At 35.0% G+C, this 20,436-nt stretch overlaps 1 protein-coding gene across 2 annotated transcripts in view; it reads left to right on the forward strand.

Annotated features, from left to right (window-relative positions):
• The window catches only part of LOC128999488 (brain-specific angiogenesis inhibitor 1-associated protein 2-like), a 220,993-nt gene that overhangs the window by 191,572 nt on the left and 8,985 nt on the right, over positions 1-20,436 (forward strand). For both annotated transcript variants that reach the window (XM_054426043.1, XM_054426044.1), the window contains exons 4-10: positions 515-607; positions 3,886-3,947; positions 4,887-4,958; positions 7,253-7,384; positions 9,995-10,060; positions 14,900-15,091; positions 19,586-19,764. In XM_054426043.1, the coding sequence (XP_054282018.1) occupies positions 515-607; positions 3,886-3,947; positions 4,887-4,958; positions 7,253-7,384; positions 9,995-10,060; positions 14,900-15,091; positions 19,586-19,764 (796 nt within the window). The remainder of the gene's footprint in view (positions 1-514; positions 608-3,885; positions 3,948-4,886; positions 4,959-7,252; positions 7,385-9,994; positions 10,061-14,899; positions 15,092-19,585; positions 19,765-20,436) is intronic.

The raw sequence follows: 20,436 nt of genomic DNA on the forward strand, positions 1-20,436 counted from the left end.
TCAGTTCAGTTTTCAGAATTGAAAAGTTTCACATAATAGTATTGTTTACCTAACAAAACGGGTAACGGACCAATGAGGTTTAAGGATTGAGAGAGAAGAAGTAAAATTGTAATGCTTCGAACTTCAACTAATCAGCTGTTTACCGATTTAATTGTTAACGTTCGGTACACGCGGTGTCGTTGCATCAATGTCAGTGGTAATGAGAGGTTATAAACGAAGACATAACCTCTCTTAGAATTTTTGTGTAGTGATTATTAGTAATTAAAAAACGGTCGTAGGTAAAATAGTGTACGCAACTCGAGTAAATAGTGTTAACGACACTCGTAGAAGTTTTTAAGGCACTCGCCAAGGCTCGTAGGCCTACCCAATTTTTTCTACTTGTGTCGTTAGCACCAGCACTATCTTTACGCGATCGTTGCGTAAACCACTATTATAGAGTATTGGATAATACTTTAAGCTACTTGTTGTAACTTTTGCCCCGACTATTGTGTTAAGGGTTATGTTAATGTTTTAGGGGCTGCGGCAGCTTCTAGACTCTACGTAGAAGCTATCACCAAACTCGCTCGCCAGTCCCAGCAAGGAACATGGGGCGGTTCTTCGGATATTGGTAAGATTATGAAATAGTTTTGAATACCATACTAGTTTTTAGTTAGTAATTTTATAAATTACTGTATTAGGCGTATTCTTCAGTACAATGACTAGCGACTTTTGTTAAGAGCTCTCAAACTGTTCCATTTCTTCTGATGTCTTTCTACATCTCTCTTTCTTCTTGTGATGTAATTGCATAATTTGCTCATAATATACCTCACTCTTACTGCCTTATTTTATGACGTGATTTAACTACAGTATGTGCAATATATTTTTAAAACGCAATAAGAGCTCATTGTACTGTGTTGACGTTACGGTATGTTAATAGTCTTAAAAATGAAACAAATGTTTAAATTTAGTTCTCATAATTAATTTCGAAATAATATTTTTCGAAAGTTTTTGAAACTGGACAAGAAATGGATTCGGAAAAAACGAATACACTCTTCGGTAATGATTTAATTTTACATTGGTTTGATTTATTTTCATCTAAATTATGAGTAAACAATTTCGTTTTTCCTAGAATTCAAACATGATCATATAGCATTGTTGGTCTGTATACTAGATAGCGATAGCTGTTACTGTTATCGCTTTCTATAGGCATCTATATGTGTAATGGATACTGTAATGTAACTATGGTTCTCAAACAATACTATTGTTCGGATAAGCTTGGTGACATCATTGTATGTTAAATCTTTGTTTGCTTCATCCCACTATCCCATTTGATAATTATTTGCGTCAACTAAGTTGTTAGGAAATCAAATGCCAAATAATAGGTGTAGACTGTAAGTTAATTTATTTTTAAATCTATTAAAAATATAAAGTAGTTATATTTGTAAAATATCCCTATCTGGAAGTTAATTCATTAAGGTTCTTAGCACTGCATATTCCTCACTCATTCATCCTGCTCAAAGGCTTTTGAAAGTAAGTGGCTTTTGAGGATTTACAGTGAATAAAAAGGCTTTTGGGAGGAATTGTGTAGACGAGTGGTCAGTGAGGGTCGGGATTTGGAAAAGATAAAAGGGGATTTATTAAACCCCACTGGGCTATATACTGGCAAGGGTCAGCTGATATAGGGGTTTACCCTCCCCAAACAAGAAGTTCTTCATGTGGGGAGAAAAACATTGCTGTGTACGAAAATGTTGAATAAAAAATATATTAAATTAAAGTAATTCTTCTAGTTATCTATTTATTATTGAACTTATGAAAATTCCTGCCACTTAAGATATTATGCCTAGTATTATATTTTGCAGTTGTTATCTGGTATTTAAGTGAATTTGTGTGCTCAAAAACAAAATATATTTAATGTGTGAAATAGAATAAAGCTTAAACATTTCGGATATAACAAATTAAATACGCTTATGAAACAAAATGTATTAGTTTGTAGTTATATTCTAACAAGTAGATTTCTTATGTAGTAATTATTTTACGACATATAATTGAAAGAAATTTAAGAAATTAACAGTATAATTAAGACATGTTGGTATCGTATTGTTTCGCATTTTATTTTTTATTCGTGTACTATATGAATTTAAAATTTGTACAAAGATGAAAGTGTTATCATTCTGGTTAGCCATACACCTACATTTACATGGACTTTCATGAAATGAATTTATCTATCCATGTACTGAAACCGTATTCATGGTTAAATGGAATCTTCTGCTTCATTAACCACGGATTAACTACTTTCATAGATATTCATAGAATCATTAAGATACAGTGCTAACTAGATTTTATGATTTCACTGTGATTAAACTTTCTCTGTGATCCAACGCCTTTTTGATATCTGGTACACTTTTTATATTCAATGCTAACAAAAATTAATGCAATTATTTCCGTTTTTAATATCAATAAATATTTTTAACACATAGCTATGTTCTGACTTGGTCTAATATATTTCATACTAATTAAATCATACACTAGTTAGTTGAATGTTTTATTGTATATTACTTTACCTCTTGGCAGTAGTTGAAATGCTGAAAAATTAACATTGTAATTTGAGCTATGCTTATGGAAATATGTAGTTAAAGATTGCCTTAAAATACTGCTCAGATCTTGTTTAAAACCTGGAACCTCAATCATATTTTACTTACAGCTATTTGATCGAGCTCAATAGCAACCATAACCGTTTTTCTCAGAGTACTTTTTATAGTAGGAGCCTTATTTTGTTTGTACCAGAGGACATGCATGCAATAGTTTAAGATGCTTAGGCAAATTTTTTTTATATTTATATATATATATCTTTAAACTGAGTGAAAAACTAAGGAATAATTTACATTCAAACAATCTCTGCAGGAATACACGTTAAAATTGTCTTTGGCTGATCCATGGCAGACGAATCTATAAGGTTAAAGTAAGCAACCCAGGGCTAGTTTGATTTACCTTACTCATATTGGTCCCTATAAATTACATACCAGTAACTCTTCTCTAAGACAATAGACCTATGAAGCTCTAAATAATTAAGATACCCTTATCTACCCAAATAATTGCACCCTTCAATGTTTAAATGTATTGCCAATGTTATTCTTATTTGAATTTCACAGAGTAAAAAGATTTGCGATAAACTCACGTTATTCACAATTATATCACAATTTATCATTCCAATTTAATATTGTAGGCTAAGCATGAAATAGGTTACAAAAAACATAGTTAGTATGCAAATTAAGTAAATTAATAATAAAAACATCCTTTAAAGGAAATTATACTGACAAATTTTATATCCTTAGTTTTGAGGCCTCTTTGGGGATATAGAGCAATCTAAGAGGAAGAAATAGCTTTAACCTTACCTACAATTAATTAATATGTGAAATATTAAAAAATGTTCAATTTATTTCAATTGAAAATTTACTTTTGAAGAATTTGGAGAATTGTGTTGCGACTCTTGTTTACTTTTTTATTCTTATCTCGCAAAAAATGTCACGGCGACCAATTAACCCATAAGACCCATGTTAAATTTCTAAAAGTTTAAATTCTTGTAGAGAAAAGCCCTGTGGTCCGATTTGTACCATTTCAGATTTATACTTTACCATGGCTGGTTACTATCGCTTCAGCCGTTCAGGAGGAGTACAGTATTTGTAAAACAAAGCAAGAGTGTAGTATAAGCAGAGCTTCGCTTCTCCGCTCAATAATATTTTTGCTAACAAAGAAGCATAATTATGTCCATATTAACTATATGTACACAGTCTAAAATATAATATTTTTAGATGAATCATGAATTTCTTTTTCCAAAGAACTAAAGTGTTATGTTATATTTTTGAATAACAGGTGTTCATGTTTTTGAATCCTGATTTCTTTTTTTAGGGGCTGCTCTCATGAAAATGGTTGAAGTTTACAAGGAAATTCAGGCGCAGCAAATGAATATTGTAAGTACAGTACAGCTGTAATATTATATTATTTTTACCTCTCTAATAATAGCTTCTATCTCAATGTATCTGAATATACTTTTTATGATCCATAACGATTTTATTTATAATTCTTACAGTTTTAAGAAAACGAATTTTACTTATTAAGACAAAATTGTGTGTTTTATATTCAATAAATTCCTTATAACTTAGGATCAGTGTCAGTTTATATCATATTGCAAATCAATCAGTTCCAATTTAGATAAAGGGCTTATTATTACCTCAATGCACCCCCACTTTTCAGAACATTATGTACAAAAGACCAAAACCTTTTTGGAGTCCCACAGTAATTCCCTGCTCAGAGTGATTGCCCATTTCAGGATGGGAGGGTCTCCTCACAAATGCCCCTAGTGCATTTGCCCATTTGACATATTATCTCATTTTTCAGCCCATTTTACTTAAGCCCACAAAGTTCTTACCGAAGTCTATCACTGTCAAAATAGCCACGCAAAGGGATAAACCCTTACACTTCCTAAATTTTTCACTTGGAAATTCTCAGCATTTTTGTGCTCTTTTATTTATAATTTTAACCCCTCCGTATGTTCATTATGTTCATATGTTGTTTAGGAAATTATTTTATTTTTTTGCTTTGAGTATTTACGGGTATTTAAAAACTGTCATAATTTTTCCTCTTGAATATTTTGATAGAAAACATTGTAACTGTACAAGTGACGGGAAAATAAAAGAAAGAAAGCTTGAGTTAGTTAACATTAAAATTTTTAATTTCACCGTGGTAAAAGTTAGCCGTATATAATTGATTTCTACAATTAACTAATTGAACCTTTCAAAAATTACACTATGTAACTTATTCAGTAGCCTTTGATAGAAGTTGTAACATGATGGCACATGACTATATTTCATTATTCTTAAATCCTTTAGTAAACTTACCATTATTTTCAGCTCAAAGCCTTCTATGTGGACCTACTCGTACCTCTTGAAACTAATTTGGAAAAGGATACCAAAGTTGTACAGGTAAATATAAACCTATTCCTTTAGCTCAGTACAAAACCATAATTTGTTTTTTTATCATGGACCATTAATGGTTCTAGTCAAGTGGATAGAGGGGAGCGGGCTGATCTAAGTGGTAGAGCATGGGACTAAGGTCCCTGAGGTCCCGGGTTCAAATCCCGCCAAATCGCCAATGGATATATTGTAAGTGATAATGCCACAACCTTTAGGATAGTCGGAAGTAATGTAAAAAAACAACCCCGGGCTAGAACATAGCTTAGTGGACCAACAAAATCTAGCGAGAGAGGAGGTCTTATGACCTGATGGTGGCCCGAGATCAAATCATATAAATTACCTATAACTTTTTTGTAATTCCATGAACTCGTTTTTGTTTGGCACCTACCTTATGGGCTGCAGATTTTCCATTCCAGAAAACTAAAAGGTTTTCAGACGAGGTAGGTCTACCAGTAAGGTTCTGTGTATTTGAGAACTATCTTAACTCAAAGCTGGAAAACGTAAATTTTCACAAAATCAATATCCCCTTTAGGTGCACTTTTGTGTGGCTTAACATTTGGTGTGACTAAAGATTTTAACATTTTATTTCTATGCGTTTCCTAACAGTATTACAAATGAACTATCTAATTAATTCTGAATGTGAATTTTATTGCACTTCATGTTAAACTCTTCCTTCTCAATAACCTAATCCACCCCAACACATAATTGTTGATCAATAAACAAGGAGAAGGAAAACGGAGACTAAATTCCCAAGAATACCTATCTTAAGGAGTTAAGACACTTTCCCTGTTTTAGTCAAGAACGAATAAACCTGTATTCCTTTATCGTGTCTGTAAAATAATAATAGGGTTCTCTAGGAAACAGTTACACACCTATTAATTATAGATTCAACAGTTAATTAATTGTACCCTACCTCACTACTTAGTTTTAAAAATATTCTATTTAGACAAGCAATGGTCATTCACTTCAATTCATTCCCTGATGATAGACTAACAATAACAACTTTATTAACATGTAAACAAAAATGTATTTACTGTAGAGAAAATGTAAAATCATTGTTGTGTTTATTTGAGTTTCCACAGGTAGTCTACTTATAAATATTAACATCTAGCTTAGAAACTTTTTACATCATGGGGTATTGCATAATAGGATTTTTAAGGGCACAATGTTTCAACCAATTCATTAGTATTTATTCACCTGGATTAACAGATACTCAGAAAGAAATTGCTTGAATTTTATTATCTCATACTGTATAGTTCATCAATTACAAACTGTAAGTTTCAAAAGAGGATTGATCAATATTGAAATTGATCTGTTAAACACAATGTTTTAAGTTATAGGGATATAATGGAGTTTGGAGTTAGGTCCTCCCTTGTTATGGAAATAAGGCTGCCTTTCATTCAATGCATGGAGTGCTGCAGGGCTGAATTTTAACCCCTCCTTTGTTTCCAATATCCTTCATTATGTTGGTATTTGCATATTTTCACCATATTTTTACACGATTCATAATTGAATTTCCATCTCATAATTTGATAATGTATATATATATATATATAATCATATTAGCTGTTTTAATATTTTCTTGTTTATCACAGATAACTTCTTTAATTAATACATTAAAGATTTCACAGCTGTTTTTGTTTCAAAGAGTCATTGTTGAAATACCTCTCTATTGTTAAAATATTCAGACGTCAGTGGTCCAGCAAAAACCTGTGCGGGGTTTATCCGTTTAGAGATGCAAAAACATCTGAACCAACTGGGCTGTTATTTTTTACACAATGGTAAATCATAATTTTGCCAACATATATTCACGCATATTAAATATGCATGTCTCCAACATGACATTAGGATACGCTCCATGACATGGATATCAAAGTTTATAAATAAAGATTTGTATAGGAATAAAATAAAAATAAATATGTTTACATTAGTTTTTTGCATGGTTTTTACACATAACTAAATATGGTTATTTATTTTATTCCTCCATACAACTGATTGAATTAAATCGAAGTTGATGAAATAAAACTAAATTAGTTCAGATGAGTTTTTTCATAATCAATCATGGGGAGTTACTTTCCTATAAATTAGTAGATTTAAATACTCCTCACAAACTAACTGGTATTAAAATGTTTTCTCAATTATCATAACAATATTGTCAATGAAACAGTTATGTATATTAATTAGCAAAGACTTTACAAATAATTTGAACTTTATACAAATTTGAGAGTCAAAAGTCACCTAACGACTCAGTGACTATGTTTGAAAATCCGCTGTTACTAATTTGTATGCTATTTTGTTAACAGTCAGAACAAAAGAGGTTTTTACAACAACATAAACAAAGGTCAGAAACCTACAGTAAAGCTGCGGCCACTATGAAGAAGCAACGGAAAAAACGATCTACAAAAACGGGGCTGGCAATGGATAAGGAACTTAAGGTGAGTCAACTTTCTTTTGTTCCATGACAGAACTTTATTCTTTCTTTTATTCCTATTGTAACTACGCTGTGGAAACAAATTTATTTGTAAAAGTTTTATGTGTAGGCTATTCTTTGGCTTTTTCAATATTTTATAAATCATCTCTTTCCTCACAAGGATAGTTTTTTTACAATCTAAAAATGAAAAATCTGTAAAAATAACATCGATAATTCAAAATGTATCCAATAATCTTGCTTGGTAAAAAAAAATAAAAATAAATTATATATGCTGTTTTTTCAGTTTAGGAAAACCATAAGATCATTTAAACTTGATTTTTTTCTTGTACTTATGATTAGGATGCATGCATATTGATATGCCTTTAATTCCAGTTTACTCTGATGTTAATATAAACTAATTTTACATATATTTCTACATTCCATAATAATTAATTCTTGCTTTGGCACATTTTTTACCGTTCTTTTTTTCCATTTACAATTCTCTCAGCAACGAAAACAGAAAAGGTTGCAGCTAAACTAACATTCTCCGAGAAAGGATTCTGGAAGAAAATATTTTACCATCTTACGTCAACCGCCTAAAGCTGTTGGATGTTATTGTTTAGTTTGCAAATTCATTTTCTTCAGTTGTTTCCATGTTTTTTGCTCCGTTTTTTATTATCGTGCCCTCTAGCTGTTCATCTCAGTTATAAAGTACAACTGGCAATTTCAATATTTATGAAACAAATTGGTAACTGATATTTTTACTTTTTCCAGTTCATTCTCTTTGGCATTTACACTCTCCAAAGCAATAAATGTTAATTATATTGCTTAATGTCATTGGAAATTACTCAATATTTAGTAATAATAAATAATTATTTAAGCTCTTTCCCCTAAGTCAGCCTTAAATATGGAGAATATAATGAAATACAAATTAAATCAAAATATTCTTTATTTGTTATTTCATTAAGAAATTACAATGGCAAATAAAATTAGAGTTTTGTCTGTACATTGCTCAGAATTATATATGTTTACGTAATTTTTACGTTTTCTACATTAAAGAAGCAGAAACAAGTCTTATCTCTATTTCTTTCTGTCTGTCTGTAACACTCAAGATGGCATTTTACGCAATCATCTCCATGAAAACGAGAGTACCTATCAAGATCCAAGTCATTTTAATGTATTCACTGGATTGGCGAGAGTGTCTTTAGCCATTAAAATATGGCCTCACTACTTTGTAAATAAAATTACGGTCGTAAAAAAATGCAGTTATGTGCGATTTCTGTCAAATTTTTGGTAAATTTTTATCACATAATCTTCAATGAAATAACGAACAGCTGTTCGGATCAAGATTATTTTTTTTATAGCTGTCACTGATGTGTTTACAAATGTTGCTTACAAATACCACAACCATTTCCAATCACGTTTTGAAAGCAAATCCCAACCAAGTGAGATTAAAAATGTTTTTCTTACACAACGGATTTTATTAATCGCAAGTGCAATATTATAGTGTAACCGTAAATGAAATTAAATAATTAGGCATCATCCAGGTCAGGAACCAGAAATTCTTTGTTTGTAAAATTGTGCTTGAGTTTTGATAACCAGAAAAAAAACCTTGAATCAGTGTTGAATAGGGCTGGGACACTTAATGATCGTCGCCAATAGCTTACAAACAAGGTTTCCACTCATTGACGGCGCTTAAATGGCGATTGTGTACAGTGTAAAGTAAAAAAATCACAACTGCAGTGGGTGATTGTAACAGACGTTTACGGATGATGCTAAACTCGCTTTTTCAATGTGTCACTTTCTGTTTCTACTCACCGTGTGATGCAATCGCTGGACCATACAGCCAATAGGCCCATCTCTTGGGTACGTACGCCTACCTAGCTGCTGAATCTGTATCCAACCACGGACAAAAGTATAAGTGGGGCTCCTTGGGTGCTCTACACTCTACAGGGGCGGACCGTAAAGAATTTGGGATGATTATGGACGGCCTGAACGAGATTTACTTTTTCGTGTTTGAATTATGGCTAACGAGATTGGAGACAATTAAAGCTTAGAATGTTTGGTTTATACGTCTACAAAAGTCCAAATGGTACTTAGAATAAAATCTGTTCCTTTGAGAAGAAATAATACATGGAGTCCTTTGTTAGTAAATTAGCTGAGGTTGGAAAATGAGCAAAAATCGAACTGGACCTTGTAATATTTTTATCGTTATACCATAGATTAACAAGTAATGTCAACACTCTTTAATCTAGTATGATTATACTGTACACATTTATTCATAAAAACCTTTTCGACGACGATCCTTGATACCGGTAATTTTCCATAGAATTTGTGGCCTACCTACAATAATGGCCTACCATATTGATTTATTTGTTGGTTTTAATGGTAGGATATGCAAAAAAACTCTATTAAATTAAATTACAAATGTCCAAAAACCCAATAACATTGTGTGATTTTTGTCACATTCAACTAACTACTATAAGATCCCTGTGCGTAGAACGGGCACACAGCTAGTATAATTATATAGCCTAAAACTAGTACATGGATTTTTATGGCTTATTAGTATACAGCTTATTTAGTAACTGTAATAGTTATTATGTTACCTGCAGTTATATGATTTTTAATATTTCAGAGTATGCAAGTTTTGGAAGAGGAGAGATCAAAATTGGACGCATTTTGTGAACAAAGCTTAAAAAATGTAAGTACAACATTATAACTTTAAATAACAAGGTCTAAGCTATGGTGATGCTTTTAAAAAGATTTTCCTTTGTAAAAACATGCTTTGTCTTTTTCTCTTTCTACAATACTTACTTCATTTGTTTTACACATTTATAAAATTTAAATGTATGTCTAATTATTTAAATTTAATTGCTGCATTAAAATTTTTCCATCCTTGTTATTGTACACCTCCACACAGCAAATGAACTAATATATTTTGTAAAACTAAAATATAATGGCCTACCATATTGATTTATTTGTTGGTTTTAATGGTAGGATATGCAAAAAACTCTATTGTCAACAATGGTAAAACAACCTTCTTTCTGAACCCTTACACCTTTTAATAAAACAAAGTTCAGCAACACAATGTGAGCAAAGTTGTGTTTCTTATCACAAAATCTGAAGAGATAAGAGAGTTCTCTTACCCCTCTTGTTTAGCATTACAATGCAACAGTAGATTGTAAACTTCTCTTAGAGAGAGGGTGGATAAGGGGGTGGGGGATGTGTTGGTGTCAAAATGGGCAAACATTATTCCACACTGACATAATTACAACACGCCTCAAGTGATGTATTCTTAACTGAATTTCCCCCCTCCCCCTCAGACCATCACCACCCATTCTCTAATTTTCTTGTCTCCCCATAACCCTCCCCCTTCTAAGTGAAACACAAATGACATCATTTATTGTAGTTGTAGAGTGCAGCACAGAACCTGAAAAGGTTGAATGGAATTAGAAAAATTCAATGAAATAACAATACTTCTCAAAGATTGTTTTTAGGGGAAGGCCATGGAGCATAGTGTTCATTGTAGAGAGAATATGTTAAATTAAGGCCCCACTAGAAAAACAGGCCATGCTGCAGGATCCATGACTCACACTATAGTTCGGCCGCTTAGAAAACGACCTGCGCGCTAATGCTAAACCAATGCTGGAGGAGGTCGTTTTCTAAGCGGCCGACCTATAGTGGATAGATTTGTTGATAGATTCACTGCAATATCCCATATGGTTTAGGTAAATAAGCTGGCTGTTTATAGGAAAGATTTTAGTCCTGTACAACTATCCACCACTGTAACACTGCCCTGCAGAATGGCCCGTTTTTCTAATGGGCCCTTGTAGTCCAGTCAAATTAAACATAAAAAAGGGTCTTGCTTGCAAAAGGTCATGTAGTTCTAATTTTTTAGTATGTTGTTAGGACCTATACTACAAATAAGAAACCAAGTTTGCAGCTTCGAAAGACCTGTGCTACCGGCGTAGTAGCCAAAAATACGTAAAAATCAGACACTTTTTTCACTTTTTGCTAAATATCTTCTAAAGTATGCCTCTAACAGAAAATAATGCCTTATCCTGTCAAAACAGTATAAAATTTGCTAAAGTTTGAGACTATAACGACTCCAATACGTCCATTATCAATGAATCTACAACACTTTAAAAACGATAGAAATCTTCAAAAAAATTAAAAAGTTTAGTCATGGTCTATTATTTTGTGTCATATTGTTAAAAGTACTCATCCAAAAAAAATCTATATGGAATTAAATGAAAGATAATTTAATTAGCTTTCATTTGAACCCCAGCAAGCACTTATAGACCCAATAGTTCATTCAAAAACAACAGATAACATAGAACATGAAAAACGGATGTTAGAACCAGTGTGAAAATTATTTATCAATATCACAGTTTATTTTCCTGTTGCATGTAACCCAATCAGCTGTTAGTTGGTGACATTAATATAAACCAGCTGATCAGCTGGCCCCAGTGGACACATCTAGACCCAATGGTTCTTTCAAAAACGGCAGATAACATAGAATGTAAGAAGGGGATTTAGCAGAAATGAAAGTAAACTATTTAACGGATCTGGAGGTAGTGATAATTTATTAAATAAAAAGAATAATTATATTACATGAGACTGACAAAAACCCAAGTATATTAGAAAGTATTTAAAATTTTCGGACTTTCACCGGCCTTGGTTCGGGAAAATGTTCAAATGCTTCGTTGCCGATGTTGGCCGGGTCATCCGATGTACACTTAATTCTAAGATCCTTATCCTCATCATCTGAAGCATCGAGTTCCAGTCTGGGAGTATTTGAGCAGGATTTTCCACCACAAGCTTGGCAAAGGACGGAACATTTCAGCCCTGCTTTACGGCAGCTGCATCTTCCGCTGCAACCCTTTTTGCACTTGCATGATATTTTGCGCAGGAGTATTTCGGGAGCAGGATCCATGGTAGACGTAATGGGGGTAAGTCCTTGATATTCGAGCTTCCATCCCCAATCAGTAGGATTTTTGTCAACACCCAACCATTTTTGAATTTGGTGGTAGCACTTGAGAGCGTGGTATCCTGCAGCATCCTCTGACGGTGGTAAACGGGCAAGGTTGATGTTGTTTAAAAAAACCCATCAGGTGGAGGATATTCACTTGTGTCATATACTTGAGACCGAATATCTTCTAATATTAATTCGGCCGCTGCCTTCACCACTCTTAACTGCTCTTGCTGAACATTACTATGTCTTGCCTCATACCAATGATCATACAAAATTTTGTGTCCACTATCTTTAAAACAAACTACTGCACCCCTGTTGGATCCGGCCTCTGATATCACGATGTCATCACCGAAACGTTTCTTGAGACGAGATTTCACTGTTCTTACATCAGGGATGTAATTACCTATTATCAGTTTCAAAAGGCCATCTAATGAGAACTGGCAGTCTTCGCTGTTTTCGAATATGTGTTTATAGATACATTCCACCACTTCTTCTACATTATTGGCCGGTCGATACCCTCTCTTCTGCCCACTTGTTCCTGGCAAGGAGAATAGATTTTTATAGCACATACTATGATATCTCGCTTTAGCAGCTACTAAGTCATCCTCATTAACAGAGAGGCGTAGTTCAATTTCCTTACCCCACTCATCCCCTCGGCACTCCAGTATTGGAGTCGTTATAGTCTCAAACTTTAGAAAATTTTATACTGTTTTGACAGGATAAGGCATTATTTTCTGTTAGAGGCATACTTGAGAAGATATTCAGCAAAAAGTGAAAAAAGTGTCTGATTTTTATGGTTTTTTGGCTACTATGCTGGTAGCACAGGTCTTTCGAGGCTGCAAACTTGGTTTCTTATATGTGGTATAGGTCCTAACAACATACTAAAAAACTAGAACTACATGACCTTTTGCACGCACGGGTGTTTAACTTGACTGGACTATTGGTTAAATAGTGATGAGAGATTAAATTTAATAACAAATTTGAATTTGTTAAATGTTACCTATTTTATTATGATTCGGTAAAAAGAGAAAGAAATAAAATAGAACATGTCAGTTTATTGTTATCAATTTTTCACATCATGATGTACCATCAGAAACCTGAGCTTTATAAATTTAGTAACCAACTGAAAAACATACAAAACATATGTCATGCTTTAGAATAACACTCTTTGAATAGCCTAATCACTTTTAGTGTAAGTGTACATTGGTATTGTCTTCCAAAACTTAACTAACTTAAACCCAAAACCAATAAATATTACATTAAAATAACCACATAGGTGGCGTCCCCATCTAAATAATTTATAATGTACAATTGAATATGATATTTTAAATAGTGTTAAATCTATGATGCTGGAAGCATTGATTTATCATAGAATCATTGAGTGATGGTAACAATCAATATTTTTCATTTCAAAGACATGAGCCAATGAGACATGTAGCCTTTGTTTTGAACAGTAGAACAATAGCTTTTGTGCAATGGAAGAATGGAACTGATACCCCTAATACATCAGGGGTTGAAAGAGATGCCTTGTATTGAGGTTTTAACTGCACCCTTTATCAATATGGCAAATCCCTGTAAAATCTCATTTTTCTCCAATCTTTATCCTTTTGATCTCTCTTTGCTGCTGTACTTTGGAGTAGGCTATCTTTCTTATAAACTAAAAATCGGGAATTTATTCAATTGATATTTAGCTTTTTATTTACTTTTTACTCTGATGCAACAAAATTTACTTAGCCCCTTCTAGAAATCTTGTCGAGATTACAAGACTTATTTTCTGTGCAGTTACTCACTTGGATAGAAACGCCCTTCTCACACAAAACATATCCTATACGTTTTCCATATTTTTCTAAGTATTCGTCCTTGTAGAATTCTTTTCCACCTAAAATTTCTTTCAAATCTCTCAGGCTGGATACAGGTACCTTAGTACCACAGAGAAGTAAGGTATAGGAGGAAACTTAATTGTTTATAGGAAGACCATGTGCTTTCAGCTAGAGTGTGATGTGCCGAAAGTATACTTGTGACGACTGACGAGCTAGGAAGAGCCTGAGAGGTGAGCACTGTATGGAAATTCCTATTGCCCAGAGCACAGGGTTTTCCTCCACAATGAGCTTGTAATACGTGAGAGCAAGGAGGGTGGTGTTGGACTTTGTCCTATACATTAGCGACTAGTGCAAAACACTCAAGTGTACCATTGAATGTTTCCTCTGTACCTCACTTCTCTGTTTTATTACTTAACCCTTCGACCGGTCAACCGATCTTCACACAATACTTCTATATTTTTTATTTCCTTAAAAATACAGGAGTATACAATATCGAACAAATTTAAATGCTGGTGGCCGGCACAGACAATACATGGCTATTTTAAATCACGATTGGGTCATCAACAAGTGTTAAAAAGTCTTTTTATAAGTCAAGCAGCGAGTCTCTCTATCAGAGGAGTTTTATGACAAAATGTGTACTTCAACCAAAAGTCTGTTAAGCATTATAAGCTAACACTGAGTAGCTCCTCTAACTACAGTAAACTTGAATTCCCCAATCATTTTTCTTACACTGCATCTTTTCTAGGCTATGACCCAAGAGAGAAGAAGGTATGGATTTGTGCTGGAGAGACAGTGCTCCCTGGCTAAACACTACCTGGCTTACCACACGACCGGCATGAACCTATACCAAGCTCACCTAGACAACTGGACGGAAGTGGCCAAGACTCGGGAGTATCTGCCGGAGTCTGTCGAAACCATGTTTGCCAACCGACTCAGGGTGAGTGAAAGAGTTATATCATCTCCTTACTGAACTGTAGAGAATGATTCTAGCATGTTCCCCTTGGAAGCAAGCTGGTCTAGGGGTATAGGGTGGGACTCCAATCTCCAAGGTCCTGGGTTCAAGTCCTGCTAATTTCCAATTACACATTCGCTATGACCCTCTTTGCTTTGTCCAGTCTGAATAATAATAATAAGAAAAAAATATTTCTGGACTACAACCTAGCGTAATGAATAACAGTGTGTTCCTCTCATGGAATTTGAAATGCTCTAGCATATTGTTCTTTCAGCCATGAAACAAAATGCAATTAATTTGCTAAACAAGTCTTGACACAGGTTGGTATTGCTGAAGTTTTTGTTGGTATAGTCTCATGGAATGCAGAAAATCCTACTGGAATCGTTTAAAGACCTAAGTCATTGTAACTCCTTTTTAGCGAATTTCCCATATAGGGAATAAGCTATTACCGTAGTACTCACGGTAAGACCTGGACCCGGGACTGATTTTTTTTTCGTTTTGAGGTCCCTAGAGGTCAAAAACAACATCCGTTCAAATTCATATATACATATATATTTATATATATATATTTATACTAGCTGTACCCGCGGGCTTTGCCCCGTTTAACTTCATATGTGAGCTCGTTCGCATGGCTCAATCACGTCCTGGTTGAAGTTCGTTCGCTACGCTCACTCACCTATATGGTTGGAGCTCGTTTGCTGCGCTCACTTGCCTTCAGTTTAGCTCGTTCGCTACGCTAACTCGCCTCCGGGTTGAAGTTCGTTCGCTGCGCTCACTCACCTTTTGGTTTCAAATTAGCTGTTGTCAAGTATTTAAAAACATAATAGTGCTGCACTCTGTTGGTAATCCTTGTAACTTTAATGCTATTGAACATCATAGAACAGAACCAATTTGTTTAGTTGAAACAGCTGTTTAGATTCATTAATTCCATTTTAATATGAGTACTCATTAGGTTAACATGGGAAACTCCAGAGCCACTGGGGCGAAGCCCGAAAGTCCGATCAGAATAAAAACCACTTAGTTTTCCTATTTAATGCCTAAAGAATCAGTGTACCAAATTTCAGCCTCCTAGGTAAGTGTGAAGTGGGAGAATTAGTGATGAGTGAGTGAGTCAGTCAGTCAGTCAGTCAGTGAGGGCTTTGCCTTTTATATATTCAGTGGCGTATCCAGGGAGGGGGCCCAAGGGGGCCGGGCCCCCCCCCGAAATTTTTTTTTAGTTACCCTGTACACACGGCACACGGGAGCGTTGCAATGCGCGTTCTAGAAACAGTCAAATGAGTGCGTACACACTACACAATACGTGTTGTTATTATATAAAATGCCGGATTACTGGAATGTTATCAATAAAAACGCATAAAAATGCAATTAAAACACGTCTCCGAAGATCGCGCGATCGGAAACCGCTATTGCCGCGATCGGGCATGACGACGATAACGCGTGACCGCGGGAGACGATGATAACGTGTACACGTCCAGTACAGTATTAGTTTTACACGGGAGATGTTCGTGATTTTGACGCGATCGCGCATGACGACGATGATGTTTACGTGACCGTGGGAGATGTTTATGATTTTGCAGCGATCACGCAGGTCGACGATAACGTTTCTGTGACTGCGGGAGTAGACAATGACGTTTACATGGCCGCGGGAGATGTTCATGATTTTGCCACGATCACACAAGACGACGATGGTGTTTCCGTGACCGCGGGAGTAGACAATGATGTTTACACGGCCGCGGGAGATGATACAATATTTTGCCACGACCGGGGAAGACAACGATAATGTCTACATGACCGCGGGAGATGTTCATGATTTAGCCGTGATCGCGCAAGTCGACGATGACGTTTCTGTGACTGCGGGAGTAGACAATGACGTTTACATGGCCGCGGGAGATGTTCATGATTTTGCCACGATCGCGCAAGACGACGATGACGTTTTCATGACCGCCGGAGAGAATGATGATATCTACACGGCCGCGGGAGATAATCAGAATTTTGCCGCGACCGCGGAAGACCTCCCACCAAAAGACGCCGGATTACTGGAGTGCCGGGGTGGTACAGTGCCGATTATATAGAGTCTTCTGTACAATGTTTTATAATTAAAAAGATGACGGCAGCTGGTACATATAGTGCCTTCTTCAGTATCCAATAGTCATTGCGTGTACATTACATATTTTTGGGTCGAGTTTTCGATCACTGGACGACCACTAGTATGCTTTATTCTATAAATTGAGTGTAGTTTTGTTAGCTTGATTTATTTTATTAAAATTACGTCACGTAGATTAATAGTAGTTTAGGCAACTTGTTTAGATTTCAGAACAGTAAAAAAACAAATTTTTAGTAGTAATACACCAATATTATTCTCTACTTTAGAGCCTCCAGAGGTGTTGTAAACTGCAATTTAGCACCATAAAATACCAAAATTTTTCCCGGGGGGGGACCGGACCCCCCTTCGGTCCTGGGGGGTATTCCATGCCCCCCAAACCCTCCGGATCGGGCCCCCCCCAAAGCAGAATCCTGGCTACGCCACTGATATATAGATATATATATATGTGTCCGTTAGCGCGATAACTCAAGCAAAAATGATCCGATTTTGATGAAATTTGGTACAAACGTGTAAACCTACGTTTATTTGAACGAGTTCGCGAACCAGCATGATCGGACCATGGGAACGGGGGTTTATGGGGGCTTTTATGGGGTAAAAATGGGTTTTTCCCATTTTTGACCCAAAAAACATAAAATTTTGCAATTTCTTTCGAAACTATTTTGTAGAGCTTAAAAAAACAAATAATTTAGTATATTGAAGCATTATAATGCGCCTAATGGTTACGGAGAAAATTCCAAAAAATTGTAAATTTATAATTCTTATGTTATTCTTATGGAGAACTAGCTGGCCCGACAGACGTAGTCCTGTCCTATTGTGGTTTTATGTCACATGCTCGTTCATTTTCAAGATGAGCTCGTTCGCATGGCTCAATCACGTCCTGGTTGAAGTTCGTTCGCTACGCTCACTCACCTTTAGGTTGGAGCTCGTTCGCTGTTCTCACTTGCCTTCATGTTAGCTCGTTCGCTACGCTAACTCGCCTCCAGGTTGAAGTTCGTTCGCTACGCTCACTCACCTTTTGGTTGCAAATTAGCTGTTCTCATAAATTAAAACAAAAATATAGTGCTGCACCCTGTTGGTAAACCTATTAACTTTTTAATGCTATTGAACATCACAGAATCAAATTGTTTAGTTGCACCAGCTGTTAAGATTCTTTAATTCTATTTAAATATAATATGAGTACTCATAAGGTTAACATGGGAAACTCCAGAGCCACTGGGGCGGAGCCCTATTGACGGATCTGCACCAAACTTCACACAAACCATCCTTGAATAATGCTTAATAATGCCTGAAAGTTTCATTACAATCTGTCGAGCGGTTTTGGAGTCCATAAAGGACAAACATACAAACATACATTGGATTTTATATATATAGATAAGTAAACTGTTGTAGTTTGCTTGTTTATAAACATATTTTGCCCAAATTTGGAAAATGTTTTTATTTCTTACTAACTATTAACATTTTACATAAAAAACACTTTTACGCTCCCTGTTGCAGCAAACCTAAGTATGTTTTAAACTGATTCTATTTAAATAGGGAATAAATGTGATATTTTTAAGGAGACATTTTAGTGTAAATCCATTCAGGGAAATGGAAATTCGCTTAGTCTGCAGGTTTGCTGCGGCGGGGGTATTATCTTTTATCATACTTAGAACAAACTAGGACCACTCATTTGAATCATAACTAATTTAAAAAGGCATGAATTAAAAATGTTTACCTTCAACCATTAAAAGAGAAACCCATTAAATGTTTTAAAATCACAAATATATTTTTACTTAAATTCTATTTTTGGAACTCCCCACAGCTATATTTGAGGGTGAAATTTTAGCTGAGGTACCGGTATTTTACCGTTAGAATGAGAAATTGAAATGAGAAATGCTATTTTTGAACAACTATTAGTTCTCTGTCCATTCTTCTTTCTCTAAATATTTTTCACACTTGTCTACACCTCCGCTAGGCTCATCTGACACAAGTTTTTTTAGCGTCCACACCTTAGTGTCTACATTCGCTATAACTAAATCTAAAACCATTTTAAGGAAGAGCAGTCTATACATTTAAACCTCTAAATATTCTTTGAAGTTCATAAGGAATCCTACCCATCTCTTTTGCACTGGAATCCAATAAATCCATTAATTTATCTTCTAACCATTTCCAATCATTAGACAATCTTTCCTAGAATTGTAGTATAAGCCGCAGGTACAAGATTGTAAACATTACACATTTGATGCTTTATTTGTTCTGTTTAATCTTAGCGGCTAGGGACATTCAATTTCTTATTGATAACCAGAGTTTTAATGCTCCATCTCTTCATCTCATGTCCTACATTTGAATTGTGTCCTAATCTCCCATGTTTTAATACCACTTATCTTTTTCTATAGCAAGTGTCTTTCTGGTCGGACGATGACACAGTTCATTCTCCGAGTCGCACTATAGACGATGATCGAATGTCCATCTCTTCTCAACTACGCAAGACCAAGAGTATGGACGCCTCATGTCTTGACGTTAGAGCTATCAACGACATTTCCAGTCCGACACTAACTCATCATTCACTTACCAGGTGGGTTACCCATTTGAAATGTTTTGACATGATTTCTTTAGTTACATTAAACTTTCTACCAATGGTTGGGTGCAACACTGGGCATTTATTTCAAACAAAATATGATTGAAGAATACTAATCACCATGTACATAATATATAGATTAATATGTACATATTAATTGGAGCCGATCTACGGTTGGTGATTATAATGTCCCACAACTCAGGAACTGAATCATCCATTTTAGTAAAAAAATTATTATTTTTACTCAAAAACTAATAAAATTAAAGCACCTTAATCATAAATAATACTTTTCACGTGTTCATCAATTCACATCTTTTGTTCAGATTGTGTTTGCATAGTAGTTTCTCATACTGCAAAATTGTAGGTATTTGTTAATTGGTTGTGTCTTTCAAATAGGTAGCTGAGTGTGCATAGTGTTTGTTTAGTAATTTGAAGGTTGGTGGTGTAATCCTGAGAAAGGTCACGAAGTTGATTGTTCAAAACCAGAGTCAGTGTTGACAATGAATACAAATCCTTTAAGAAGCGCAATGCATTTGTAAAAACTTCAGTCTGGAAATGTTTGAGTTTTTGATGGTTTCTGCGGGGGCCGCCAGGTAGACTATCGCGAGCATGCGGCCAAGTCAGCTGACTGACTTGAGAGAGAGTAAGACAAAAAATCTGCTTAGAAGA

The sequence above is a fragment of the Macrosteles quadrilineatus genome, unplaced genomic scaffold, assembly GCF_028750875.1.
Source record: "Macrosteles quadrilineatus isolate MER2022 unplaced genomic scaffold, UCM_ALF_1.0 Scaffold_8__2_contigs__length_117827958, whole genome shotgun sequence".
Lineage (NCBI taxonomy): Eukaryota > Metazoa > Arthropoda > Insecta > Hemiptera > Cicadellidae > Macrosteles > Macrosteles quadrilineatus.